General features: G+C 45.5%; 10 protein-coding genes across 10 annotated transcripts; 6 read left to right on the top strand and 4 right to left on the bottom strand.

Moving 5' to 3' along the window:
- Nucleotides 1–204: 204 nt before the first annotated feature.
- On the bottom strand, nucleotides 205–1192 carry AGABI2DRAFT_67862 (hypothetical protein; the record flags this gene model as incomplete). Its single annotated transcript, XM_006460328.1, has 6 exons — nucleotides 205–243; nucleotides 295–479; nucleotides 538–580; nucleotides 634–701; nucleotides 753–894; nucleotides 956–1192. 6 exons carry the CDS (start codon nucleotides 1190–1192, stop codon nucleotides 205–207), a joined length of 714 nt encoding a protein of 237 aa, XP_006460391.1.
- A 1028-nt stretch (nucleotides 1193–2220) lies between these two features.
- AGABI2DRAFT_192116 (hypothetical protein) lies at nucleotides 2221–2888 on the bottom strand. Its single transcript, XM_006460327.1, has 5 exons — nucleotides 2815–2888; nucleotides 2705–2764; nucleotides 2596–2649; nucleotides 2523–2543; nucleotides 2221–2460 (listed from the first exon to the last, which is right to left on the bottom strand). Exons 1-5 carry the CDS (start codon nucleotides 2859–2861, stop codon nucleotides 2355–2357), a joined length of 288 nt encoding a protein of 95 aa, XP_006460390.1. The 5' UTR covers nucleotides 2862–2888; the 3' UTR covers nucleotides 2221–2354.
- A 131-nt stretch (nucleotides 2889–3019) lies between these two features.
- AGABI2DRAFT_203426 (hypothetical protein) lies at nucleotides 3020–5007 on the bottom strand (the record flags this gene model as incomplete). Its single annotated transcript, XM_006460326.1, has 8 exons — nucleotides 3020–3309; nucleotides 3364–3459; nucleotides 3513–3569; nucleotides 3625–3740; nucleotides 3798–4008; nucleotides 4065–4200; nucleotides 4259–4457; nucleotides 4520–5007. 8 exons carry the CDS (start codon nucleotides 5005–5007, stop codon nucleotides 3020–3022), a joined length of 1593 nt encoding a protein of 530 aa, XP_006460389.1.
- Nucleotides 5008–5913: 906 nt separating this feature from the next.
- On the bottom strand, nucleotides 5914–6933 carry AGABI2DRAFT_192115 (hypothetical protein). The gene is made up of 5 exons (XM_006460325.1): nucleotides 6898–6933; nucleotides 6758–6844; nucleotides 6653–6697; nucleotides 6212–6589; nucleotides 5914–6158 (listed from the first exon to the last, which is right to left on the bottom strand). The coding sequence occupies exons 1-5, from the start codon at nucleotides 6898–6900 to the stop codon at nucleotides 6111–6113; spliced, it is 561 nt and encodes a 186-aa protein (XP_006460388.1). The 5' UTR covers nucleotides 6901–6933; the 3' UTR covers nucleotides 5914–6110.
- A 111-nt stretch (nucleotides 6934–7044) lies between these two features.
- On the top strand, nucleotides 7045–8639 carry AGABI2DRAFT_192114 (hypothetical protein). The gene is made up of 5 exons (XM_006460324.1): nucleotides 7045–7276; nucleotides 7333–7554; nucleotides 7610–7738; nucleotides 7792–7875; nucleotides 7927–8639. Exons 1-5 carry the CDS (start codon nucleotides 7274–7276, stop codon nucleotides 8314–8316), a joined length of 828 nt encoding a protein of 275 aa, XP_006460387.1. The 5' UTR covers nucleotides 7045–7273; the 3' UTR covers nucleotides 8317–8639.
- Nucleotides 8640–8798: 159 nt separating this feature from the next.
- AGABI2DRAFT_192113 (hypothetical protein) lies at nucleotides 8799–9689 on the top strand. Its single transcript, XM_006460323.1, has 3 exons — nucleotides 8799–9289; nucleotides 9316–9325; nucleotides 9352–9689. The coding sequence occupies exon 1, from the start codon at nucleotides 8895–8897 to the stop codon at nucleotides 9276–9278; it is 384 nt and encodes a 127-aa protein (XP_006460386.1). The 5' UTR covers nucleotides 8799–8894; the 3' UTR covers nucleotides 9279–9289; nucleotides 9316–9325; nucleotides 9352–9689.
- Nucleotides 9690–9754: 65 nt separating this feature from the next.
- AGABI2DRAFT_184868 (hypothetical protein) lies at nucleotides 9755–12352 on the top strand (the record flags this gene model as incomplete). Its single annotated transcript, XM_006460322.1, is given in 9 exon segments — nucleotides 9755–9776; nucleotides 9832–9943; nucleotides 9998–10080; nucleotides 10154–10577; nucleotides 10666–10934; nucleotides 11118–11409; nucleotides 11511–11638; nucleotides 11731–12237; nucleotides 12257–12352. 9 exon segments carry the CDS (start codon nucleotides 9759–9761, stop codon nucleotides 12350–12352), a joined length of 1929 nt encoding a protein of 642 aa, XP_006460385.1. The 5' UTR covers nucleotides 9755–9758.
- Nucleotides 12353–14028: 1676 nt separating this feature from the next.
- AGABI2DRAFT_117341 (hypothetical protein) lies at nucleotides 14029–15192 on the top strand (the record flags this gene model as incomplete). Its single annotated transcript, XM_006460321.1, has 1 exon — nucleotides 14029–15192. One exon carries the CDS (start codon nucleotides 14029–14031, stop codon nucleotides 15190–15192), a length of 1164 nt encoding a protein of 387 aa, XP_006460384.1.
- A 2947-nt stretch (nucleotides 15193–18139) lies between these two features.
- Nucleotides 18140–19132, top strand: AGABI2DRAFT_142630 (hypothetical protein; the record flags this gene model as incomplete). The annotated part of the gene is made up of 2 exons (XM_006460320.1): nucleotides 18140–18974; nucleotides 19065–19132. The coding sequence occupies 2 exons, from the start codon at nucleotides 18140–18142 to the stop codon at nucleotides 19130–19132; spliced, it is 903 nt and encodes a 300-aa protein (XP_006460383.1).
- A 473-nt stretch (nucleotides 19133–19605) lies between these two features.
- On the top strand, nucleotides 19606–20085 carry AGABI2DRAFT_142629 (hypothetical protein; the record flags this gene model as incomplete). The annotated part of the gene is made up of 1 exon (XM_006460319.1): nucleotides 19606–20085. One exon carries the CDS (start codon nucleotides 19606–19608, stop codon nucleotides 20083–20085), a length of 480 nt encoding a protein of 159 aa, XP_006460382.1.
- Between the last annotated feature and the right edge of the window lie 4654 nt (nucleotides 20086–24739).

Raw genomic sequence — 24739 nt, 5'->3', positions numbered from 1 at the left:
TCAATCACTACTCCGAGCAACAAAAAAAAATTGGCGAGTTGAGTCGCAGGGGGGAAGAATAACTCTACACGACGTAATTAATGTGATTTGGTTACAAACAAAAAGACTCTGCGAGTTGAAGGGCAGGTTGATCGGCTGGATATATGATACATTCATGTTTCATCGATATTAAACCAACATTTTGAATTCTGCGGAAGCAGATTTTTAGACGACATCCCAAAGTTCTTCAAGAGCACAACAGAACTAGGGAAAAAATCAGCCAATGCGATGACGTCAGATATGTTGTAGACGTACTTTTCCACAAGCGACACTAGCACTCAACGAGTAGTCGCTGATACTAATTTTCTCATCCACATACGCATCTGCGAAATCATCTCTACCACGCGCCATGGCGCCTACAAAGACAGCAATATTGTGCGTCGCAGGCAAGGTTGGAAGGTATTTGGACAGCCTTTGCGTTGGAGCATCGCCAGATAGAGCTATGACACAATGATCAGGAACGTGGCAATGCTGCCAAGCGATGAGAGCTCCACTTACTGAGTTTGAGTGTGTTAGGTGGCAAGTGGTCAGTAACTGGATTCTGCAAAATGGGTGTCAGAGACAATCTGGACCTGTGAAGCGAGATTAATGTACTTTGACAACTTTGAGGAGTTTTTCAGGCCCGTTCACCCCTCGGATGGAGAGTTTGTGAAGCAATTGTACTGCAAATTGACGTTAGAATGACAGATCAAGAGCTGGCGCTGACCACTCACCCATCAGGCCACTGAAGCGTTTGAACGTCCTTGGAATCCTCACATGGGGGTTGACCTCAATCAAGACACCCTTCGCCGTATGGATATAAACCTGAAGCAGCCCCGCCTTGTTCAGAGGAGAATCCAACAGCGTAAGCAAACACTGAAAGGGGTCAATCAATTCTACTGAACATTCCAACCGAAAAAGGATAGCTGAAACATACCTGGTGTGTGATATCTGGTCGGGCGTCCGCAATATCCCTTCCAGTTTTCGCCAAAATGCCTTGATGATCATCACAGTTCAACAAGGTATATTTGACTTCTCCTTCTCTTCCATTCTTTCCAGCTTTATTCCCGGAAATCCTATACGCCTCCAAACAAGCTTGTTCGAGGATCACGTATAACCGTCTTTGAGTGGCTGCTGCACCTCCGCGAGGAACATGGGCCTGTACAGGAAGCATCGATGGATTGGCAACGATAGGGATGGGGTTTGAACTCGAAGGTGTTGAACCTGAAGCCATTTTACGAGGAAGTGGACGTGTCGGTCTTTCGACCTTGAGTGGTACCTTTGCTGGCTCTTTTCAAACAAAAATCACCACCCAATGACTCGTTCCTAAGCACCAAAAAAACTCAGGAGGAAGAAGAAAGAGGGCAAACCTGAATTGGTAATTTTGGATGGTGTGGTCAAATGCTCGTGATCGATAGGACTCTCAGCAAGCGTTGCCTCCTCGGGTCCAGATTCCTCATCATCTTCCATGTTGTCCTCTATTTCTGCATTACTTTCGTCTCCAGGACTGTGTTGTCGACGACGACGGGCAGGTCGCTCTTCTGACGGTGGTGTGGATTTCGAACGTGGTGGCGGATCGATCAGGTCACTGCGTAATGCTTTTCGTGCGAGTAAACGGGCGTGATCGCTGTTTTCGAGAGAGCCAGAGTGGCATCGACGACGACGCATAGGAACGACGGTATTTAACATGGAGTATTATTTTATATAGTAAATTGTTGCCTGGATCGGGAAGTGTGTTGAGAAAGTGCAATCCGACTCAGTCAAAACAAAAAACGCACCGGCAGTGGTATTAAGATGGAAAGAAAGGTCTAGGAAGAATCACAATGAGCGGGAAGATGAAGTTTTGAGCGGATGATATAATCGTCTCATAATTCAAGGGCTCGAATAATGTGGGAGTCTGATTGGAATGAAAAATTATATTTCGGATGCGCTTTTCCGAAAATACACATGGGAGTCCCTTACAGTATAAATCTTTGTCACCTCCAAGATACTCACCGAAGCATATACCGCTCAACATTTTGATAAGAATTTTGTGCTGGTCTAGTTGGCAATCATGTTTAAGTCAATAATGTTAGCCACAGGGAACAGTCACGTAAACCTTCTTCGGGAGAAAAGGGTAGTACGAACTCTAAGAAGCACATCTTACGCTGGGGTTCGAATCCCACCGTATTCAGTGACATCTCGTGTGGCGAAGTCGGTGGTTTTTTCTAGGGTCGATATCATAATAGGAAACTGGTTATCTCCTGTCATCTATCAAATAGCCTGATATAACGAGGAGCGGACAAGGACACAAGCAAGAATTGGCCGATAGTACCGACAACGCTGAGGTGCCTATACTACTTCTTGGTTCCAGGTTTGACTTTTATTCCAGATGGAATATTGGTATTATTAGCCTTGGTGGGTCCAACAACCACCTGGTCTTTAGCTCCCCTTCCTTCGGGCCTTTCAATGAATTACAATTAACACTACACAAAGAAAATCAGAGAGTTAGCACTTTGGCTTACTTTGGCACCTCGTCATCCCATCTAGGTGAATTTTGTCAAAGGAAAGTACATCAGAGAATGATTCTCGACTCACTCCTCTTCGTCGTCATCTTCGATATCGACATTGCTCAAGTTCTCCGCTCTAAAGCTTTACTCGCGTTTAGCCGAACTCACATGTGTTGCGATTGACTTGATATACTTACTGAAAGAACTTATCTTCCGCACTTCTTTTATCGACGCACGAGGTGTTCTTTACGATACCGCTTGAAGGATTGATTAGAAGTGAGTGTGTTGGCAATGTTGGTTCATTCACCTCGTATCAATTCCCGACGGTTCAAGAGTATTCGTACTCTGAGGCATGACTATTCAAAGTAGAGTTAAAGTTTGGGAGACTTGGAAACACTCCTTATATGGAAGAACTTGAAGGATCTGATGATCTGATAGACGCTTGATAAAGTTATATCGGTCAAATATCTGGACTAAATGTATGTAAGATCACAGCCCAAACTACTTCTTCATCAATGTGAACAGGTCGTAAAGTCTACCAATCCCGTATCTTCGACCTCGAGATGCGGCAAACAAAACTCCTGCTTCACTCCTTTCAACGGCTTATTAAAAACTCTTCCATACTCACTCTTAACAACCTCGATGAATTCATTATAAACCCCATCACGTTGCATGTGTGGTCGAACGAGTGAAGTAACACCACCAAGTATACCATTGACTGTGGTAATCTTGCTATCCCACGAGACGAAAGCGGAGGTTGCAGTGCCATCTATACGGGTGCTCTCCGATGAACCGTAAAGATCTAGGATAATAGAGAGTTGAGACGTAGGGCTTCAAAAAAATCAACTGGACTTACTTTGCATGCGTTTTGCGACAGCCATGTTGTGCCACCAGAGATAGCCAACTGTTTTATCTACGATCATGGTGTTCATAGTCGAATAAGGTGTTATCACTGTGAAACTTGTCAGTCCTCTGTTCATGACAGTAAAGTGGTTTCGCACTAACCATCGAGCTCTTGTACAGTCTGATTGGCAATTGCAGGTATACCAGCGTTAGAGATGTCTATAGAACGCAAAAATCAGTCCTGCGACGAAGATCAATATCGAATGGAATTTACAGCCTATGATTTCCCCATTCTCATCCGTCGAATTGTTGATACTTGCGAACATGCCAGGAAGACGTTTAGCTTGTGAATCGCACGTCCTCGCACGCTCCATGTTAGCATACAAGTCCCTAATATCAGATGAAACGTCAACATTCATGTGCGTGTCAATGAAGAAAGGACATTACTTCATGAGAGGGATATCAGTATACGGTAGCTGCATCCATCCCCAATTTTCATGCGAAGAGAACCAGAATCCTTTTTGTACTGTGACCTTCTGATACCCAGGCATAGACCATTCGACCGATACTAGTTTTGGTCGCTTGAATGCCAATAAAGCTTCCTTGTCAGCTTTTTTGAGGTTTCCAAAGAGGTAGAAGAAGAACATGAAACTTTGGCCTTGAGATGGCTTCCGTGAGCCCGGGCATGTGGCGGAGGAGATGAAGATAGCTTACCCTCGTAAGGATCGTTGATGAGGGAGGACTGGTCTGTTCCCTCGCATTTGTAACTCTGATCCGGGTGGTCGACGGGCAGTGATTGATTTGCAAGATCTGTGACAGCACAAATATGACCTTCTCCTCGATAGAAAACCTATCGTAAAAGACATACGTCAATTTATTCAATGATGCCAGGTGAATGATAAACGAACCTTTCCAGCCGTAGTCTTGAGATAGTCGAGATAGCTCTGCCAATTATGGGCAAGGGCGTCGTATTTTTTGTTGCCGACTTTCAACAATGCCTCGATAGTAGCATAGATCGCCCAAATGTTTTCGCCATTATCGAGAGCGGGAACCCGATTGACCCAGTCAAAAGTGGGAGTCAAAATGGTCGACTCGGTATGTGCGAACCTGAAAAATGATTCAATTTAGTCATGTCGCGTCCAAGAGATACAAAGAGAACCGCAGCTTACCAAGGAAGAAATCCTCCAAATCCAGGATAAGTCTGATTGAATTGACTATAACTCATCCATTTTTTCTCTAAAATCCCAAAAGCAACCTTCCTAGCCTTTTCAACATTCCCAAGATCGTGTTCACCTTCTCCAGACAGAATCCACCTCGCAGCACCGCGATTCCCATTAATCACATGCGCCAGCATCATAAAATGCAACGACTCTTTGCTAGCCGCAGAAAACGTATGTAACCCTTCCACTCGATGCACACCCGTAACCTTATCCAACAAAGTTCCATCAAAAGTCATACCATTGACTGCGTTATACGAGACATTGTGTTGATGGAATTTTCCTTCCCAATAAAGAAGCGCATCTTCAAATGAGTCGGGACGCGAGAGGATTTGAGAGGATGTCCATTGGGATGCGAATCGACATGGAACAGGTGGTTTTGGAGCGGCGACGGTTAATGAGATGAGCGAGCCGAGGTATAAGACGCGTTTGAGAATCATTGTACCACAATTAAGGTAGGGTTGGCCGTCTGTATTTATATGTGAGAGGAATTGAAAGGGGTTTCGGAGCGGCGATGGTTGGTGACATGAGTGAGCCGAGGTACAGGAGGCGTTTGAGAATCATGTGTGCCACAATGAGGGTGGGATTGGTATTCTGCATTTTATATGTGAGAGGAATTGAAGCAGCTGACTGGTCTTCCATGTGAACTTTGTAATGGATCAAAATGAGTTCTCAAGTAAACACGCGAAGAGTCAAGTACATACTGTTGAACTAGAGCTCAGCTGAGGAAATACACAGAGGTGGGCTGAATAAACCAGTGATTTCCTGACAAGTAAGCGAGAAGTTCTGAAAGTATGAACCCCAGGGATATGAGGAAAGCGCGGAAGATAAATCAAATAGGTTGAACATTTCACCGGCATAGGCACCAGATACCGCCGGTTCCCACATTTTCAGATTTTGCATATGAGACCTGAAGGCTTGACAGACCCAGACCAAGAGTCTGTGGAAAGGCCTTCCTCGCGAAGGCGCTTTTGGACGAGTAAAGTGGCAAGCACCGCCACCAATTTCTCGAATCAAGGTGCCCTTTTGTCCAAGCCAAAGCCCACGGATACCAGATGTTCGGAGAACAGAAACCAATACTGCAATACCTGGTGGTTTAAGGGCGGGAGTGTGATGTCGGCGTTTTCTCGGAGAATACAAAGACAACCATCAGATGATGTCCGTTTAAATCCCGAACCGATCAGGACGTTATTCAACTTCTCCTTCCACTTTCTACTTACCCGCTTGCTTTGTGAACACTGAACTGAACATAATTTTGTCAAATTTCATCCGACCCTGCATAGGACAGTGTCACATGGACTGGAGATATGTAGACCATATCAACTTCGTTTGAGGTACCGTCGCATTCTGATGGTATGAAAGTTTATTTGGGCGTCAAGAAAAGATGATGGACATGCTCGCAGAAGTCATGATTCGATGCGTCATACTGCATATTACAAAAAAACACGGAGCTGAACCATATGCATAAGCCCGTAACCACCACCCCAAGCGCACCAACATGCTCCGGCATTCCCTTGAGAGTATGTATTTTGGGTATGGTCGTTCATACCTTGAAACCACGAGACTTGCGGCGTCCACGACCTTGTTCGAACTAAACTCGGGCATAAACACGAATTTAGTATAGTGGGTATTAACAGTGCATACCTTGCGGCCCTTGGAAATGGTGTGCGGCTTCTTGTGTTTGTGAGGACCCATGCCAAAGTGTTTGTAAGCTTCACGAGCTGTCTTGACGCCGCGTAATAGGATAGTGTTGGCACCGAGAGGTGACCTTAGAGCAAGCTGATCAAGAGTGATGGCTTCACCGCCAGCTTTGATGATACGCTCTTTTGCGGCACGACTGAACCGGAGGGCAGCAATAGAAAGTTTGGGGACTTCTGTTAGACGGATATCATCGGTGACGGTGCCAACTTGGACAATAATTTTGGAGTCAAGGTCGGTAGCTTTTGAGGTTTCCCTTGCGATACGGGAAAGGGAAAGGGGAGGGCGATTGGTCTTTGAGAGGAAAAGACGGTGGAGGATAACCTTTTGAATTCGGAGATAAGATATTCAGGTTTATTATTTCCTTTCCATTTAATGAATATTGACCTTGTTAAAACTTGAGTCCGTGCGGCGGGCCAGGAATCGGTAGAGCTAGACCGAAGGATGGTGTCAGCACGCGATGCTGGAAAAGGTATTGAAAAGCTCGCGAACCTTGACGAGGAGCAAGAGATAGGGATCCTCACTCTTCGGGGCCGTCCGTTGCCCCTTCTTGACGTGGTGCTTGGCAATGTCGATACCCTATACTGCGCGTCAGCAACGGTCCCTGCCCCTGTCGACGACGATGAGCTCACCATCTTGGTTCTTGCCGGAGTTCGTGTTTGGGTATGTTGTCCCTACACCCGAGGCTTGATGAACTGTGCAGCCCCAAGATAAGATTCAAGTTCCGACAGATGCGACGGCAACTTCCGAAAGTTCCCCTCTCTCTCCTCGACCGCCATATTTCATGGGAGATATTCCGATAACTTGCAATTGACTGCGCTATTCTCAATGTCAAGGCGAAGATGTAACTGTTAACAATACGTCCGTTGAAAGCTCCTTTGGATTCCTGCCAAATCAGGATCGTTGGAGCGTGCGTCCGTGCGCAGAGTTGTTTGGCGCCCGTTTGATGACGTTATATTAAGCACCAGGTCAAACAAAGACAAATACCTTCCTTTCTGTTGGACCACCATGGTAAGTTTTCACTGGCCTTGGGGTTATAGTCTTTAGCTTATATTCAACGGACATAGTACGTCGAACCGGCATCTCAAGCAACAGTGGACCCGTATTCGGACGCGTACAATGCGCCGCCCACCGCCCCCGCTGCAGCGGACCGTGATTCAGCTGCCCCGCGTGGCAGGTCGCGTTCCAGGAGTGTTGGGGCTCGCAGCAACGGTGAAAAGTCAGGCTACAAGAGCCCAAGCTTTCGAAGACGTTCCCCAGCTCCCAGGCGTCCTCCGCATGCTCCAGTTGTCAGTTTTAATGGTATCTCGTTGTCAGTTCTTCGTTTCATGCTTAGAATCCTAGCAGGCGCCTCCTCCCTCAAGCGTGCTGGGGGTGTTCGGTCTGAGCATCCGCACCGTCGAACGCGACTTGGACGATGAATTTAGTCGTTTTGGCCGTGTTGAAAAAGTTACTATAGTTTATGACCAACGTGTGAGTAAAATTTTCGTTGCAGGGTCCCGTTGGAGTACGCTGAGCACAAATAGTCTGACCGTTCACGTGGATTCGGTTTCATCAAAATGTCAACTGTTGACGAAGCTGCGCGTTGTATTCAAGAACTCAACGGCGTTGTATGTCTATTTGGTTTTCCGAGTGAGGTGTTTTCGCTGATTGGTATATAGGAACTCAACGGGCGACGGATTCGTGTTGATTATTCTGTGACTGACCGACCTCATGCTCCCACTCCGGGAGAATACATGGGTCATAGGAAATCTAGTCACCGTGACCATTATCGGGACCGTGATGTTAGGGACTATCGTGATCGTGATCGCGACCACCGCGATAGGGATTACCGTAGGAGTGACAGAGACCGTGATCCTTATGGCAGGGACAACAGAGATTGGCGCGACCGGGACCGCCGAAGCCCACCTCGCCGGTATTCACCTGATTATCGTCGTCGCAGAAGCTACTCTCGTAGCCCTCCAAGAGCCGGTGGTGGTAGCCCGACTCGCAACCGCGACTTTGAAGGAAGCGCACAGAACGGCTCTGGAGAGAACGCCAGTCGTTGGTAGAAGGTATTCTTTTGTTTGATTCACTGCTCTGCGATTGGTTGTCCAGGCATCTTGTGGTGGCGTAAACGGGCAACATCTGCAAGCACCAAGGTCTTGAATTTGATCGGCCAAGGTTCTGAAGATTTGACTCGAGTAACCTTCAAAAAATTATGCTTCAACTACAATTGTCTACTTGCAAGTTTTCTCTCGTCTAGTATCTTACAAGTACAAGCTTTGCCGATGTTCCTCAACCTCTGTACTTACTCAAAACCGGCGTTTATCAGCCATACTTGGAAGAATTACAAGGTCAAAGCTGCTATGAATTCAGCCGAAAGTTGAACTCGAATTGTGAAATTACCTGTCACTCGGGACAAGAATGCAAATTGCGAAAACAATCCTGAATCTTGTTTGCAAGCCTTTTGAAATGCAAGACGCAATGACTATGGTATGTATAGAGCACCTTTCTTGTAGGCAAGTGTTGTATACCCACACTGTACTGTACTTGATCGAATATATTATACAAGTTACCTTGAGACGTGACAAATAATGTCAAACACCACTTTTGATTTTAGTCGCGAGAGTTGACCCGGCTATTGGGGATGGCTTCACTTGCTGCCTGCAGACGTGCTGTCCTCGCGCCAAATGCCTACACTCGTTCGCTCACCACCGCACCACCATCAGCGACTTCAGCCCCTTCGCCTCCCACCCACTTCAAAATAACTCTTCGCCGTTCTGCGATTTCCCTTGGCGACAGATTCAAAGCCACTCTTGAAGCCCTGGGTATCCACAAGCGCAACCAAACCGTCTATCAGAAACATTCGTCCGATATTGCGGGTAAAATTCTCAGAGTCAAGGAATTGGTTGAAGTGGAGAATGTGCCGGCGAGTGCGGTTAGGAATAAATGGGAACAGAGGCAGGAGAGGAAGGCTGTGAGAGGGTATAAGGTTGTGGGGAGTAGACGGAATACGTTTATGAATTTGTAGAGGAGGTTTTTTTTGCTTTTCTTGTGCGTGATTTCGGTTCTTTTTTTGTTTACTTTTGGGCTGATGATGTCAGTCATAGATTCTGCGCGTCCGCTGCACTACTCTTTGAACTGCTTAATGTATATTCGTATCCTTCTATAGACGCCCTAGTCTCTCGTGTAATGGCGATGCGAGGTTGTCTTAGAATGCCGTTCGATTCGCTAGAGAGTGCGGTGGCAAGCGTTAGTTCTCCGCAGCGCAAACTTGCTCTTGGGTAGATAGAATGTATAATTGAGTATCACAGCCTCAAGAATCACTATAGTAAAACTTCGATAGCCCATAGACCGCGTCTACATAGCACGGCCCAAACTAAGTACCACTCGACTCGCTGCGCTAATCGAAGCCAACTGTTGCTGTGCCACTTTCCCACGAGACATTTGATTCCCATCGGAACAACATTTTTTCGTTTGCGATCAAAATACTACTTACACCTTCCCCGCTATGCCACGGATAAGAAAACGTGAGTTTTACACTGCCTTTCCGCAGTATATGATCGTAATACTCTCTATTCAAAGGGACGAGTAATCGTCAATCTTTAAATACCCGTTACAGGAAACAGCATAAGATTAAGGAAGGTCGGAAGAAAAAGAGAAAGGAGGCGAAGAAAAGTACACAATGGAAATCAAGTCTGTTGCGAATTTTTTCTGACAATTTATGGGAGGATTGACTTTTCAATAAAGAACATAAAAAGGATCCTGGGATACCGAATGATTTTCCGTTCAAGGATCAAATATTGGCAGAAGTGGCTGAGCAACGGAGAATAGTGGGTTTGCGTATAATCTTTCTTCCAAAGTGCTGCGGCTCACGAAGGCTGTATCGTTCACCGCCCGGAATAGGCCGCAGAAGAAAAGGAGCAGCGCAAGAGAGATAAGAAAGCCAACAACGGATCTTTACCGACGTCCGATGCTCAGACCTCGATGGAAGTTGATGATACTCATGACGAGAATGCACCGCCGGAACCACTATCAGTGATGAAAAGTTCTGACGTTGATGGTGATGCTATTGCTAGCATTTCGGCCAAGGTCATCGATCCGAAACGTGCTACTATTTGGAAGAAGGTCGGGGATGTGGAGACTGTTCTTGATGAAGAAGAGGAGGAGGCTCCAATACTCATGAATCATGAGGTACTCGGTGCGGTGTTGGATAAATCGGATGTTCTACTGCAGGTTCTGGATGCCCGAGATCCATTGGCGTTCCGCAGTTCGTATCTTGAGAAAGCTATGAAAGGAAAGAAGGTTCTACTAGTTTTAAATAAAATCGGTGAGTCTCTAATTAACTTTTTCTCGTTCCTTCCATTTCATTAATGGCCGATGTGGGAACTCTCTCTTGAAAAATTGAATCTCTTAAGATACCTGCCCTCGGGAATCAACTTCGGCGTGGTTAACTTTCCTCCGACGAGAACACCCTACATTCCTTTTCCGATCGGCCACAGCATTCTTACCCGCAGCAGCTCTGGAATCCAGTAATCCTGTTCAGGGAACAGGAAAATCGAAGGCTTCTTCGCATCGAAAGGATGATGCTTGGGGATCTGAGGCTATCCTTACGCAGTTGGCGAACTGGGCCACGGAAAAAAATGATGGAAGCCCGTTGAATGTCGCTGTTGTTGGATTGACTAATGTCAGTTTGTTGTTTCATCTTTCAATTATCAAAGTCTCCATTAACTAACTAACATGACATTTTACCCTTCTTCTTCCATTTTCTATATTACAATTCGTCGTCACACTCATGACGCTTTTTTGTTTTGTTTTGCTTTTTTTTTTGTTTCTCGTCGCTATCCTTTTTGGAATTCGAAAAAACAAGGCTGGGAAGAGTTCATTTTTGAACAGCCTCCTCCATAAAGAAGCTCTACCTGTCTACACCCTATCAACGGCATCTCGAAATCCTACAACGACGGTACTTCCTCAAGAGATAACAATAGAAACGCAAGGTAAACCGATTCGGTTTAATGACACTCCTGGTTTGATTTGGTCGACTGGATCGGAAGAAGGAGGGTCGGTAAATCCTGAAAGTGAAAGTGATAATCTGAGGGTTCGGGATATTTTAATGCGGAGTAGAGGAAGGATTGATCGACTTAAGGATCCTTTGCCTGTTGGTATGTTTTTTTCTCTTGTAATTTTTTTTTGTTTTTTGTTTTTTGTTCAGGGCTGATTATTTGTTTGGTTTTTTTTCCCTTTGTTTTTCTTTTATGGATAGTGTCGCATATTGTTTCGCGTGCGAATACAGAAGATCTTATGGTGATGTATGGTCTACCAGCGTTCAAGAGTGGAGATGGAACGGCATTTTTGTCGGGCGTTGCACGGTCTAATCGATTAGTCAAGAAGGTACTTTTTTCTTTCTTTGTTTTTCCCTTTGGGACATGCAAATCAGATTGACTGATCATTTTTAATATTGCTTTTGTGTCTCTTCTGCTTAGCGAGGAGAACTAGATTTATCCGCGGCTTCGAGGATCGTGTTACGGGATTGGAATGGTGGGAAGTTTGTTCGGTTTACGGTACCACCTGGTGACAAGAGCGTATCGTTGGAGTTGAGTGAGGCGGATAAGGAGGTGCTTGAGTGTGTTAAGACGAGAAAGGAGATGAGGAGGAGTGGTGGGTTGGTCAGGTTGGTGGCTTCTGGGATGGAGGATCGTGAAGTGGATCTTGAGAGGCCGTGGACTTGGATAGGAAAAGAAGGAGAGAGTAGCGATGATGATGATGGTGAGGAAGAGGAGGATGAATACGATGAGGGTGAGGATGACGAGATGGAATTAGACGAAGAGGAGGATGACGACGAAGAAGATGACGATATCTCCGACGAGGATGACAAACATCCCGAGCCCGAACCTGAACCTGAAATTGAATTCAAAACCTCAGCGAAGAGCGCTATACAAAAACGCAAAAGGGCGGCTTCCCTGGTTTCGGGACAACCTTTGACGAAAAAGGTTGCGTTTGCTTCTGTAGGTCCAGACAAAGCAAGTCGGATACATCAGGATCAAAAACAACAACAGCAACAACAAAAACAAAAAGAAGGTCTGGGACGACCACAGCAAGTGGTAAAATCCATTTTGAAGAAGGGGAAGAAGCAGGGAGGTAAATCGAAATGAGCTTGATGTTTGGGAGGTGTGAAGAGGTATTACACGCTGGCTCCGATTGTTTTCCGACTATGCCCTCGTCTCCTTGCTTCCTTGCCGTTGTAGCATTCTGATGAGACACGCGTGGTGATGGTGGAAATTCGACCCAGTTCATTGCGCAAGAAATTGTTTATTGTGTTTTTCTAAATGGGCTTTGTTATCTATGTCCAAAAGTACACTATGTTAAGTAGTGTTATGCAACTGTAGCATTTTGACGTCTCCAGGAACGAAATATATGTTCGGGATATCAGATTGGGTATCATACAAAAGCAAATTATCCGCGTGGATTAAGGATGGAAGTGGCATTGTAATCGTAGGAGTAGGAACAACAGAAAAGACGTTTTTGTGCCTGACTTGATGTCGGAAAAAAACAAAAACAAAAACACAAAAAATGACTTGTGGGTTTGGAGACGACGTCTCTGGTAACGACATCGGTGGATCAAAAAAGTAATGTATGGATTTCCACAAGGGGTTAATGGTTTATGTTGATAGGGGTTATTAACTGGCCGGTTGAACTTGTGGGTCCGTTGGTACCAGGTAAATAGATGGATACGATCAGCAGTTTGTGCGTCTTAGCGCTGGGACACATTGGTTCGTAATGTTGTGAGATGTCCTACCGTTGAGGCTTGATGAGAATGGAGTGAGAGGTAGAGAACGGGGAGAGATGAGTACGGAAATGGAATATGCAGTATGATTCAGTATTAAATTGACTGTCAAATAACTATCACGTAAGCTGATTTTTCTTGAGCTGATCGAAAGACATAAAAGAATTCAGCAAAGCTGAAAAGGGCTCGAAGGGCTGCCAGATTAAAGATCTACAGAATGTGGAGAAAGCAAGAGAGGAAGCTATGAAAGACAACAAGTGTTGGAACACTATTTTTATCTGAGAATCAATGGTAGATCAATTCTACATAATAAACGGTGCATTTGTAAGGTACAATAGGAAGGGAAGTCCTGGAAACAGGGGTGTTCTTAGTCAAAGACTAGAGGAATGAGGGTCTCCCCCTACAGGCCTCTCAGCTTGAGAGGGTTGAGCTGGGAGGGCAGTGTATTTTAAGCGATCGATCGGAGATCCATCTGAGTTTGGTTGGTCAGACTCTCCCGGCTCGCTTCAGATCTCGATCATTCAAACCGTCATCTCCAATGACCTTCAAAAGGGTTGGCCGGGACTCCTCCAAGTCTCCAATCCCGTTCAAACCACCTTGGACATTATCTTTCACCTCTCAGTTTCTCTTCTCCCTCTCGTGAACATACATGCCGGTACACTCATGTGCAACACTCTCTGTCAGACAGCACCACCTCAAATCTGTGCTAATTCCAAACCACGTACGACGACCACAGACTCTGGAACTTTCAGACAGAGTAGTACCAGAGACACGTAATATTCAAGTGAGTGGCCGTTTCAACTGCGTCCGGATCGTAGGTGCTTAAAATTATTAGTTTCCCCCGCGTCGGTCGATTATCCATGAGAGCTATCGACTACCACCTGAGCTCTGGATAGAGATATTCAGTCATTGCCTGGCTGACTTTCCGCGGATTGACTCTTGTCAAATCCCTTCAACTACGTTGGCATTAGTGTGCAGGGCATGGAATCACCTCGTTATGACTACGCCACGCTTTTGGTCGAAGTTCGAGATTGTTTACGAGGACCTCAATCATTCACAGGTGCAACAGGATGATATCATGAGGACATTGCAGCTTTGGTTGCGTCGGTCACGACAGCACCCCCTGTCATTCCGCCTTATCCACAAATACGCTGGAAGCCCCACAAACCCAGTGGGATCTACAAGATATCTCACCACTCTTGTTTCCCATGCCTCACGATGGCAAAATGTCCAATTCCATGGCCCCAGCGAAAGCCTTGTTCTTCTACCCAGCCAGCTTCCGAGCGGGAAGCTACCGACACTCCGATCTTTGTCATTTCACGTCAACGGGTCGGCCGGCTTTCCCTTCGACGTCGCTTCCCTTAACATCCCCTGGTCCCAATTGTCTGGGCTCGACCTTCAAATTTACCAAGATAATGCCCATTCTTTGAATGAATGTTTTACATTCTTGTCCTCGGCCCGGAATTTGACCTGTGTTGCTCTCAATGCTACTTTTCCATTCACACTCGGTGGCCATCTCGAAACAATTACCCTCCCGTACCTGAGGTCATTTAAATTGTCCATTCAGGGAAGTGATTCCGAAGGAACTGCCGAGTTAAGCTTACGTGACTTTCTCGAGCACGTTTCCATTCCAAATTTGACGACATTTTCTTTGGAATGGCTCTTTGATCGGGTCGGGGACGGCGGAGAGTCGTGTTGGACAGCTGTTCATCCCCGATTCATTGATTTTCTCGGTCCATCTGCAAACTCTCTCGAGACCCTCGAATTGGCGTATCTTCCTTTACAGGATCACGAGATTATCGGCTGTTTGGACAAACTCCCCAAATTGAAATCTCTAGACTTGAAATTTTCATTATCAAGTCAAAAGCTTGACCCGATCACGGACAATTTCCTCGATTATCTTCAACGAAGTCGAGAAGACGCCACTGGCCAAATATCACTAGAACATCTTCATTTACTCAAAACTCTAAAACTGCAATGTTCAGGAGTGTATTTGAATCAAGCCATGCTACAGGCTCTGGTGGATAACCGTGCCGGTGTAGGGTTGACGGCTTTCGAGCTTATGACGGTGAAGTCGATGTCGAGGACGTTTATGGACAGGGTGGCGATGTGGCGAAGCCGAGGATTCGGTTTTTCGGTTTCAACATTGAACATGTGGTGAATGTGTTATGGACTAACTCTTTTTGGTGGATTTTCTTTTTTCTCTGGGTCCCACTTGCGCTAGAACGGCTTGAACAGTTGCTTCCAATCGTTTCCATAACCTTACGTACTAAAAATGATAACTTTTTGCTATGTTCTGTTTGTTACGTTCGGTTACGTTCGGCTACCAGCGCCGCTTTCAGTTGGCTTTCAGCCGTTACTTCAGTGAGCCGATAACAGTTAGGCACTTAGTTGCATTTTTTGAATCTCAGATCTGGTGATCCCATCACCGCCACACTACCGCGCCAAAGGCGGTGGTACTTTTTGGGTACTTTGACTAGAATAGTCGAGCTCGGTATTCCCTAGCTAGTGTAACCCATCTTAGTTAGAAATTGGTAAAACGAATCGAGCTAGCTCGTAGCAGCACGAGCTCCTGATCGATGGTGCGATGGATTTTCGAATGTGCTCTCAAATCCACCGGTGATAGCACTATCGAGAACAAATTTAGGTGCGTGTTTATCGTCGACCTCGCTTGTGGAGGCTGATGTGTTTTGACTACTTAGGAATCAGTCGGCGTCTGTGAGATCCCGGAACCTGTCCTCTGCGTCATCCTTCCTTCACTGAGCAGGGAGCAATTACACGTGGTCACTTTGTTCGCTAGCGGCACTACTCCATGCTGTCTTTCAACGTCAGAGACAAGATAGCATCCTAGACATGTACAAGTATTAGCGGGGCTGCAATTCCTTGCTTGTCGGGTACTGTGGCAAAATTAGCCTTGTTCTTCCATTCAATGTTCTTTGACATCCCAAAATCGAAGAATAAAACATTCATCGATTCATCTGTCACTGACATCAGGCTTTCTGATTATCTTTCTGACCATCAAATCAATAAGAATTTTTGTCCGCAGATATCACCGACAGATTGTGAAATGTAGTATTCGTTGGCAAAGTAAGTCAGGTGGGGTTTAAAAAATTGCTATTAGATCCAACGCCCGGAGGAAAAGATAGACATGGAAGACATAAGGAGAGGAGCAACCATTTACAGAAACTCCTCAACACTCTATCACTGTTCACAAGAGATACCTCATGTGTTGAATGCCTGATGTCCGTATGTGATATTTATATTATGAGTGGCGCTGGAGGTCTGAGGAAGTATACGATGTCTACTTAATATTCAATTTTTCGGGCCCGATACGGGTGTTTGTGGCCAGGAAATAAAATAATAAATAACAAATAATAAAATTCTGCCCACCGAATTGCGAGTGTTCAAGTGAGAGAGAATGTGCAAGAATATCAAATACCTCGTTAATAGTTGATAGAGATTAGATACGCAAGGGCTATTACGGCCAGATTACAGCAGTTATAAAGTAATAAAGGTCCAAAAGTTCAGGGACATTACTCATCCCTTCGATGACAGGGAATGTTCGGTTGCTTAGGATTCCTCCCACGGTGTTAGAACTTTGCCAGAATGTCACGGCGTCACGCTGTCACATCTGTCACACCTTTTATTACATAATAATTTCCCTCTGCTGCTACAGTTCGACGGAGGCTAAACTATCGGCACACTGTTAAGATGGCGCAAGCTACAGATCTACCTATCGAGCTCGTTGATCTTATCTTATCTTTCTTACCTCCGAACCATGCGGAGCAAGTACAATGGAGGAGAAGGGCGGCGGCTATAGGAAGAGAGGAAAGACCGGTAGGTTGGAACCTATCGGATCATCGGTGCAGACGGTGTGGGAGGGTATGCTTAGCAATGTGGGACTATGGGGAACAGAAAGCGTGGGTAATACAGAGATGGGGATACTGGGGACCACGGCAATGGGCAATAGCCGGATTCTTCGTGCTATGCCCCTGCGATGCGATGTTGGGGAATTACTTCGGGAGGCGTTGGTTTGTGTGAACGAGTTACCTGTTTGGGAGTAGTTTGTACTTGTGGACATTTTTATGGTTTGTTTGGTCTTGTTGACATTTTTATGATCAAAGTTGTTCTTGTTTACTTTCTTCTTGCTCCACTCTTCTTTTCTCATGTCAAACGCTTCCTTTCCCATGTCAATGTATAATTAGTTTTATTTCTCATATGTCGCTTCTCTTCTCATGTCAAGTATATAAATAGTTACCTAGGGTAGTTGGTCTGTGCGCAGTAGCCTAGGTATATAAAGTAGGTAGAAACTTGTAGAAGACTCTGTCGAGTTCTCTTAGGTTCACGCCTAATAAAACTTTTGTCACTTACCTCCTAGTTCTTAAGTTCAGGTGTGACCTGTGACATCTCAGTCACAGTCGCCCTAACAGTAGAACTCGACACCTCCGGGGATCGCACAGCACAGTGCCCTCCCTATCTTTTACTCTCTCAGCATCCTCTACTCTCTGCGCGCCGTCGCGGCCGCCACACTTATAGCCGGTCCCTAGGCTTAAGGGGTGATCGGGTACAGTCACAACGTACCCCGTTGAGGTTAAGGCGTGTCACGTGCCTTAGCTAAACACGAGACGTTCACCACGTGAGGTGCTGTTTATATACTTGTACTTTTTTCATATCAACCTCGTGCTGCGGCTGCATTGTCAGCTGGTACACGCAGAGGAGTGAGAGACCCACCTTAGGTGACTCTCTAGATTAGCGTGGGGATCCGTTCCCGTACATACTCCTAAACTTAGTCTATCCCTTCGGCCAAAGCGGCCTTTCTTGAATACAAAACCTTTTTTCTTTTCGTGTACACATCCAAGTGAAGCAGGCTATTGGCTTCATTGGATTGGTGGATACGTATCAGGTGACAGGAAAAGACCTCCCTCACCTTCGTCAAAATTTCTCATCGAACACCGCCCGGAACTTTTCGAGTACCTTCTTCCGACTCCGAGGAAGAAGAATACGTCTCGGAATCCCAATCAGAGGAATCCGAGCCAGAACAACGAGAACCATCCGTTTCCCCCCTACCCCTATATCAACCACCTCCCCCCGAATACCACGAGCCAGACATGGCCAACCCCCAAGAGATAATCAATCAGCTGAACGCTCAGCACGCCCTCATCGCCCAACTGCAGCAGCAACTCGCCCAGCTGCAGAATAACCCGGTCCAAGGACCACCAGGACCGCAAGGTCCACCAGGAGACGACGGGGAAACTCCCATCGTCCAACAAGCACCGCCACAAATCGATGTGGCAAAACCAAAAATATTTTCAGGAGATGGAAGGGAGTTGAGCGGTTTCATTACCGCATGTAAGATCTATTTAAGTTTGAAGATGACGGGGAGATTGCAAGGAGATCAGATTACGTGGATACTGTCATACGTACAAGGAGGAGCGGCGGAGTCATGGAAAGAAAATATTATGGAGATGATCGAGAACAATGAAGAAGAAGCTCCGGCCCACACGGAGGAGCTTTTTGATAGTCTCCGTAACAATTTCGGAGATGCAGACGAGGAGAGTACGGCGGTAGGGAAGTTAAGATTGATTGAGCAAGGAAACAAGAGTGCGGAAGAACATGTGCAGGAGTTCAAGAGAATCGCTCGGGACAGTGGATATGAGGGACGAGCCCTCATCGAAGAATTTAAGAGAAGTTTGTCAGGAAGAATCAGGAAAGCGTTGATGGAGGCGGAAAACCCACCAACTACTATCAGAAGTTGGTACGAGAGGAGTATGAAGTTGGATAGGCAGTGGAGGCAAGCTAAAGCAGAGGAAGAATACTACCGACGGGGGCAAACGAAGCCCCAAATACGAACCCATACCCCAAACAACACTTTCGTGAGGCCCCAGCCTCAACGTCGAGATCCAAACGCAATGGATGTCGACTCTGCCGCAGGACCCAGTCGAGGTCCTATCAAGTGTTACAAGTGTGGGAAGTTAGGACATATGGCGAAGAATTGTTGGAGCAAGGCTCCGGCTCGAGATGTACGAACGTTAGATGTGGACGAGCAGCGGGACTACTGGAAGAGGATGTTCGAGGAGGAGCAGAAGAATTTAAAAGAGTAAAGGAAGCAAAGTCTCCTCGTTTGATTTCCTACAACAAATTTGATGTACTATATAACGAAATCAATGTTTGTGATACGGTACAAGAGGAGAGTTTCCTTGTAAGGACAATACGACCTTTAAGGGAAATTAAGCTGAACGTGGGAGTGGAGAAATTGGATACACATGATGGAGTAGGAGTACAGGCGTTGTTGGACAGTGGAGCGACGGGGATGTTTATGGATAAGGTGTTCGCAGAAGAAGAAGGGTTCAAGTTGGAACCATTAGAAAGACCAATTCCGGTTAAAAATGTCGATGGAACAATCAACGCATCTGGGGCAGTGACTCATCGAGTGGTTGCAAATGTGTACTACAAAGGTCATAAAGAAAGAGTACACTTCGAAATATGTGGCTTAGGAAAAAATAAAGTCATATTAGGAATGCCCTGGCTACAAATGCATAATCCGGAAATTGATTGGGAGAAAGGAGAGGTAAAGATGACCAGGTGCCCAGACGGGTGTGGGTACAAAGACAAAGGAAAAGCCAAAGAAAAACAGGAGGAAATACTAAAGGTAGAAGAACCGAGGAAATCAACGAGGCAGTTGATGAAGGAAGCGCGAGAGGAGGAAAAAAGGGAAAAGCCTGACATGTCACACAAGCAATATGCAGGTTGGAAATTAGTTTCCTTCCCAAAGAAATCCAATTGGGGAACGGTGTTGCAGTATAGATGCGAGGAGTGTGGAATCCAAACATCGGAACACTTGCTGAGCAAACACAAATGCCCAGCAAGAGAGGAAATTGCCTTGGATGAGTTTGGGATGCCATACGAAGGAAGTGATGACGAGGAGGAAGGGCCAACTATGGCCAAAATAGAAGCATATGAAAAGGAGCAGGAAGAGATCCGAGATGAGGAAGACAGATACGAACGGGTGAACAAGGCAGTAGGGAGATTCACCACTCCTAGGAACATTATCTAAGGAATCGCACTAGGGGTCGAAGCAGCATTCGCTAGGGAATTAGCACGTAATAGGCGTGTTGATGGTAGAGCTGAGGGGTTGGCGCAACAACCCAAAGAGAAAGCTGAGGGGTGGGCGCAATCACCCGGTGACGTGGCTGACCGATTAAATGGGGATAAGGCAGAACGTCTAGAAGAAGACAACATCAAGACAGCCACCGCGGGAAAAGCGGAGGCTGGACAGGTACGTCCTAAACGAATAAGCGCCCAAAAGAAAAATAGGAGTAGAGAAGAGGAAGATCAATTGGAAACGTGGGTGAGAGGAATGACAAAAGAAATGCCGGAAGAAGAGAAAATTCGAAGCATAGACTCAGTGAACCAACTTGTACCCAAACGGTTCCACAAATTTCTTAAGGTATTCAAACAGAAGGAATCAGAAAGAATGCCCACTAGGAAACCATGGGATCATGCTATCGAGTTAAAGGAGGGTTTCAAACCCAAGAAAGGAAAAATATATCCCTTGTCACCAAATGAGAGAGAAGAGGTCCAAGCATTCGTCAAGGACCAACTTCGAAAAGGGTATATTAGACCATCAAAATCCCCTCAAACTTCGCCAGTATTTTTTGTGCCAAAAAAGGATGGAAAAAAGAGGATGGTGCAGGACTATAGGTTTTTGAACGATTGGACAATTAAGAACAATTATCCTTTACCTTTAATTTCTGAACTTATAGATACTATGGGTAGCAAACGATTATTTTCTAAGATAGATTTGCGTTGGGGTTATAATAATATTAGGATAAAGGAGGGAGACGAGTGGAAGGCAGCCTTTACTACTTTCATGGGTGCCTTTGAACCAACTGTTATGTTTTTCGGACTTACAAATTCGCCTGCTACTTTTCAGACTATGATGAACGAACTTTTTAGGGACTTAGTAAATACTGGAAAAGTAGCTGTATTTATTGACGATATTTTGATAGGAACAGACGATGAAGAAGAGCACGACAAGGTGGTGGAAGAAGTATTGCAGAGGTTGATGGACAATGACTTATTCGCAAAACCAGAAAAATGTGAATGGAAACGAAGTGAGATGGGGTTTTTGGGGTGTATAATAGGAAGAAACGGAATCAAGATGGAGGAAAGGAAAGTGAAAGACGTAGTAGAGTGGCCGACTCCAAAATGCGTTAAAGATGTACAAAAGTTCTTGGGACTGGCAAATTACTATCGACGGTTCATTGAAAAATTCGCCAGTATCGCAAAACCATTGCACGCATTGACTAAAAAGGACAAGAAATGGAGTTGGGGAGATGAAGAAGAAGAGGCTTTTAGTACGCTAAAAGCAAGATTCACATCACATCCAATCCTAGTAGCCCCGGAGTTGGATAAAGAGTTAAAGGTAGAATCTGATGCATCGGCTTATGCCACGGGCGGAGAATTGGCAATGAAGTGTGAAGACGGAAAGTGGAGGCCGGTGGCATACATCTCCAAATCAATGACGGAGACGGAACGAAACTACGATATTCATGATAGGGAGATGCTGGGAATCATGCGGTGTTTAGAAGAATGGAGACACTTCCTGGAAGGGGCAAAACACAAGTTCGAAATTTGGACAGATCATCGCAATCTAGAATACTTCGCGAAAGCCCAACAACTAAACCGACGACAAGCCAGATGGGCTTTGTACCTATCTAGATTCAATTTCGAATTAAAATTCCGTCCAGGAAAGACGATGGGGAAGGCAGACGCATTGAGCAGAAGACCTGACTTCGAGCAAGGGACAAAGGACGATAACAAGGACCAAACCTTGTTGAAACCCGAATATTTCGCAATTCGAGCATTAGAGGAAGGTCATATGTTAATCAATGCGGAGGAAGAGGGAATATTAGATGAAATCCGAAAATCAGAAGCAAAGGAAGATGATGTGGTAAAAGCGGTAGAAGAAATGAAACGAGCAAAAGTGAAGTCGTTGAGAGGAGACGAGTGGAAGCTGGAGGAAGGTTTAGTGTTGAAGGAAGGGAAAGTCTATGTGCCGAAAGATGAGACGTTGAGGACAAAAATCATTCGACTACATCACGATACCCCCATTGCCGGACATGGAGGACAATGGAAAACAGTGGAAATGGTGACGCGCAATTATTGGTGGCCCGGCGTCACTAAACAAGTCCAAAAATACGTGGAGGGATGCGATCAATGTCAACGGAATAAAAACCGACCAACACCACCGGCAGGTAAACTAATGCCAAACCCTATTCCTACTAAGCCATGGGCCGACATATCTGTCGACTTCATAGTGAAACTGCCAGAATCTCAGGGAATGGATTCAATCTTAGTGGTGTGCGATCGATTCAGCAAAATGGCTCATTTTATTCCGACCACGGAGACAACATCGGCGCTAGGACTAGCTAAACTGTTCAGGGATCATGTATGGAAGTTGCATGGGTTACCAGAAACGGTGATCTCAGATAGAGGACCGCAGTTTGCTGCAGACTTTACAAAAGAGTTAAACAAAATGCTGGGAATTGATACTAGGTTATCTACGGCGTTCCACCCACAAACTGACGGCCAAACCGAGCGAACCAATCAAGAACTAGAACAATATCTCCGATCATTTGTCGATCATAGACAAACTGATTGGCCTGATTGGTTAGCAACGGCGGAGTTTTCCTATAACAATAAAGAACAATCATCAACAAAGGAAACTCCATTTATGGTCAACGTGGGAAGACATCCAAGAACTGGTTTCGATCTTCGACGACAAGGCAACCATCCAGCGGCAGTAGATTTTGCGGACCGTATGAAACTTCAACACGAGGAAACTCAAGCGGCCCTGAAAAAGGCACAAGATGATATGCGGAGGTATGCGGATAGAGGCAGAGGAGAAGCGGTGAAATACAAAGTAGGGGATAAAATTCTATTGGCTACCCGGGACCTTCAAATCCAGGGACGACCAACTCGGAAACTTACGGAAAAGTTCATCGGGCCGTACACTGTCAAGAAGATCATTTCCCCCAACGCAGTGGAACTAGATCTTCCCCGATCTATTCGGATCCACCCGGTGGTTAACGTCAGCCGAATAGTAATGTACCGAGAACAAGTGGAAGGCCAAGGAAGTAAGCCGGCACCAGCCGTAGAAATAGAAGGAGAACAGGAGTGGGAAGTAGAGAAAATCCTGAACGCCAAGTGGCTCCGCGGAAAGAAGCGGTACTTAGTTCGATGGAAAGGGTATACGGCAGAAGCAGACTCGTGGGAACCCGAGGAGAACTTGGCTAACGCAAAAGAATTGATTACTGAATTCCACCAACTCTATGGGGAACTCAATAGGATACATCACGTTTTACGTGACACAGGTTTCCAAGAACGGGAACTACCTAATCGATTCACAGCCAAAGCCTTATTCGGATGGGATGACAAACAGTTTGATGCCGAATATCTTAAGAAGTTGGAACGAAATTGGCGAACATGGAGATCTTGAAAGGTCGTCTCCGGAGGAGCCGACTTTAAAGAGGGGGTACTGTTAGAACTTTGCCAGAATGTCACGGCGTCACGCTGTCACATCTGTCACACCTTTTATTACATAATAATTTCCCTCTGCTGCTACAGTTCGACGGAGGCTAAACTATCGGCACACTGTTAAGATGGCGCAAGCTACAGATCTACCTATCGAGCTCGTTGATCTTATCTTATCTTTCTTACCTCCGAACCATGCGGAGCAAGTACAATGGAGGAGAAGGGCGGCGGCTATAGGAAGAGAGGAAAGACCGGTAGGTTGGAACCTATCGGATCATCGGTGCAGACGGTGTGGGAGGGTATGCTTAGCAATGTGGGACTATGGGGAACAGAAAGCGTGGGTAATACAGAGATGGGGATACTGGGGACCACGGCAATGGGCAATAGCCGGATTCTTCGTGCTATGCCCCTGCGATGCGATGTTGGGGAATTACTTCGGGAGGCGTTGGTTTGTGTGAACGAGTTACCTGTTTGGGAGTAGTTTGTACTTGTGGACATTTTTATGGTTTGTTTGGTCTTGTTGACATTTTTATGATCAAAGTTGTTCTTGTTTACTTTCTTCTTGCTCCACTCTTCTTTTCTCATGTCAAACGCTTCCTTTCCCATGTCAATGTATAATTAGTTTTATTTCTCATATGTCGCTTCTCTTCTCATGTCAAGTATATAAAAAGTTACCTAGGGTAGTTGGTCTGTGCGCAGTAGCCTAGGTATATAAAGTAGGTAGAAACTTGTAGAAGACTCTGTCGAGTTCTCTTAGGTTCACGCCTAATAAAACTTTTGTCACTTACCTCCTAGTTCTTAAGTTCAGGTGTGACCTGTGACATCTCAGTCACAGTCGCCCTAACATTGTGTGAGTAGATTACCGGTTTAGGAGTTGTTTGTGCTTGTGGACACTTTTATGGTTTGTTTGGTGCTGTTGACGTTTTTATGATCAATTTACTTTTGTTTACTTACTTCTTACTCCACTCTTCTTTTCTCATGTCAAATGTATAATTAGTTTACTTTCCCATACGTACTTCTTTTCACATGTCAGTATATAAATAAGTTACCTGGGGTAGTTGGTCTGTGCGCCGTAGTCTAGGTATATAAAGTAGGTAGAAACTTGTAGAAGACTCCCTCGAGTTCTCTTAGGTTCACGCCTAATATAACTTTTGTCACTTTCCTCTATAGTT

The sequence above is a fragment of the Agaricus bisporus genome (assembly GCF_000300575.1).
Source record: "Agaricus bisporus var. bisporus H97 unplaced genomic scaffold AGABI2scaffold_4, whole genome shotgun sequence".
Lineage (NCBI taxonomy): Eukaryota > Fungi > Basidiomycota > Agaricomycetes > Agaricales > Agaricaceae > Agaricus > Agaricus bisporus.
This window is presented reverse-complemented; position numbering and strand designations above follow the sequence as displayed.

Excerpts from the sequence above, each read along its gene's own strand:
- AGABI2DRAFT_192116 (XM_006460327.1), bottom strand. The coding sequence starts at position 2,861 with ATGCCTCAGAGTACGAATACTCTTGAACCGTCGGGAATTGATACGAG. Across the intron at positions 2,650-2,704 it reads GCGGAAGATAAGTTCTTTCA|CTTTAGAGCGGAGAACTTGA; the intron begins GTAAGTATATCA and ends ACGCGAGTAAAG. Across the intron at positions 2,544-2,595 it reads GAAGATGACGACGAAGAGGA|ATGGGATGACGAGGTGCCAA; the intron begins GTGAGTCGAGAA and ends AAATTCACCTAG.
- AGABI2DRAFT_192115 (XM_006460325.1), bottom strand. Across the intron at positions 6,698-6,757 it reads ATCTCTTGCTCCTCGTCAAG|CTCTACCGATTCCTGGCCCG; the intron begins GTTCGCGAGCTT and ends CCTTCGGTCTAG. Across the intron at positions 6,159-6,211 it reads CCATTTCCAAGGGCCGCAAG|TTCGAACAAGGTCGTGGACG; the intron begins GTATGCACTGTT and ends GCCCGAGTTTAG.
- AGABI2DRAFT_192114 (XM_006460324.1), top strand. Across the intron at positions 7,555-7,609 it reads GTCCTCCGCATGCTCCAGTT|CAGGCGCCTCCTCCCTCAAG; the intron begins GTCAGTTTTAAT and ends TTAGAATCCTAG. Across the intron at positions 7,739-7,791 it reads CTATAGTTTATGACCAACGT|TCTGACCGTTCACGTGGATT; the intron begins GTGAGTAAAATT and ends GAGCACAAATAG.
- AGABI2DRAFT_192113 (XM_006460323.1), top strand. The coding sequence starts at position 8,895 with ATGGCTTCACTTGCTGCCTGCAGACGTGCTGTCCTCGCGCCAAATGCC.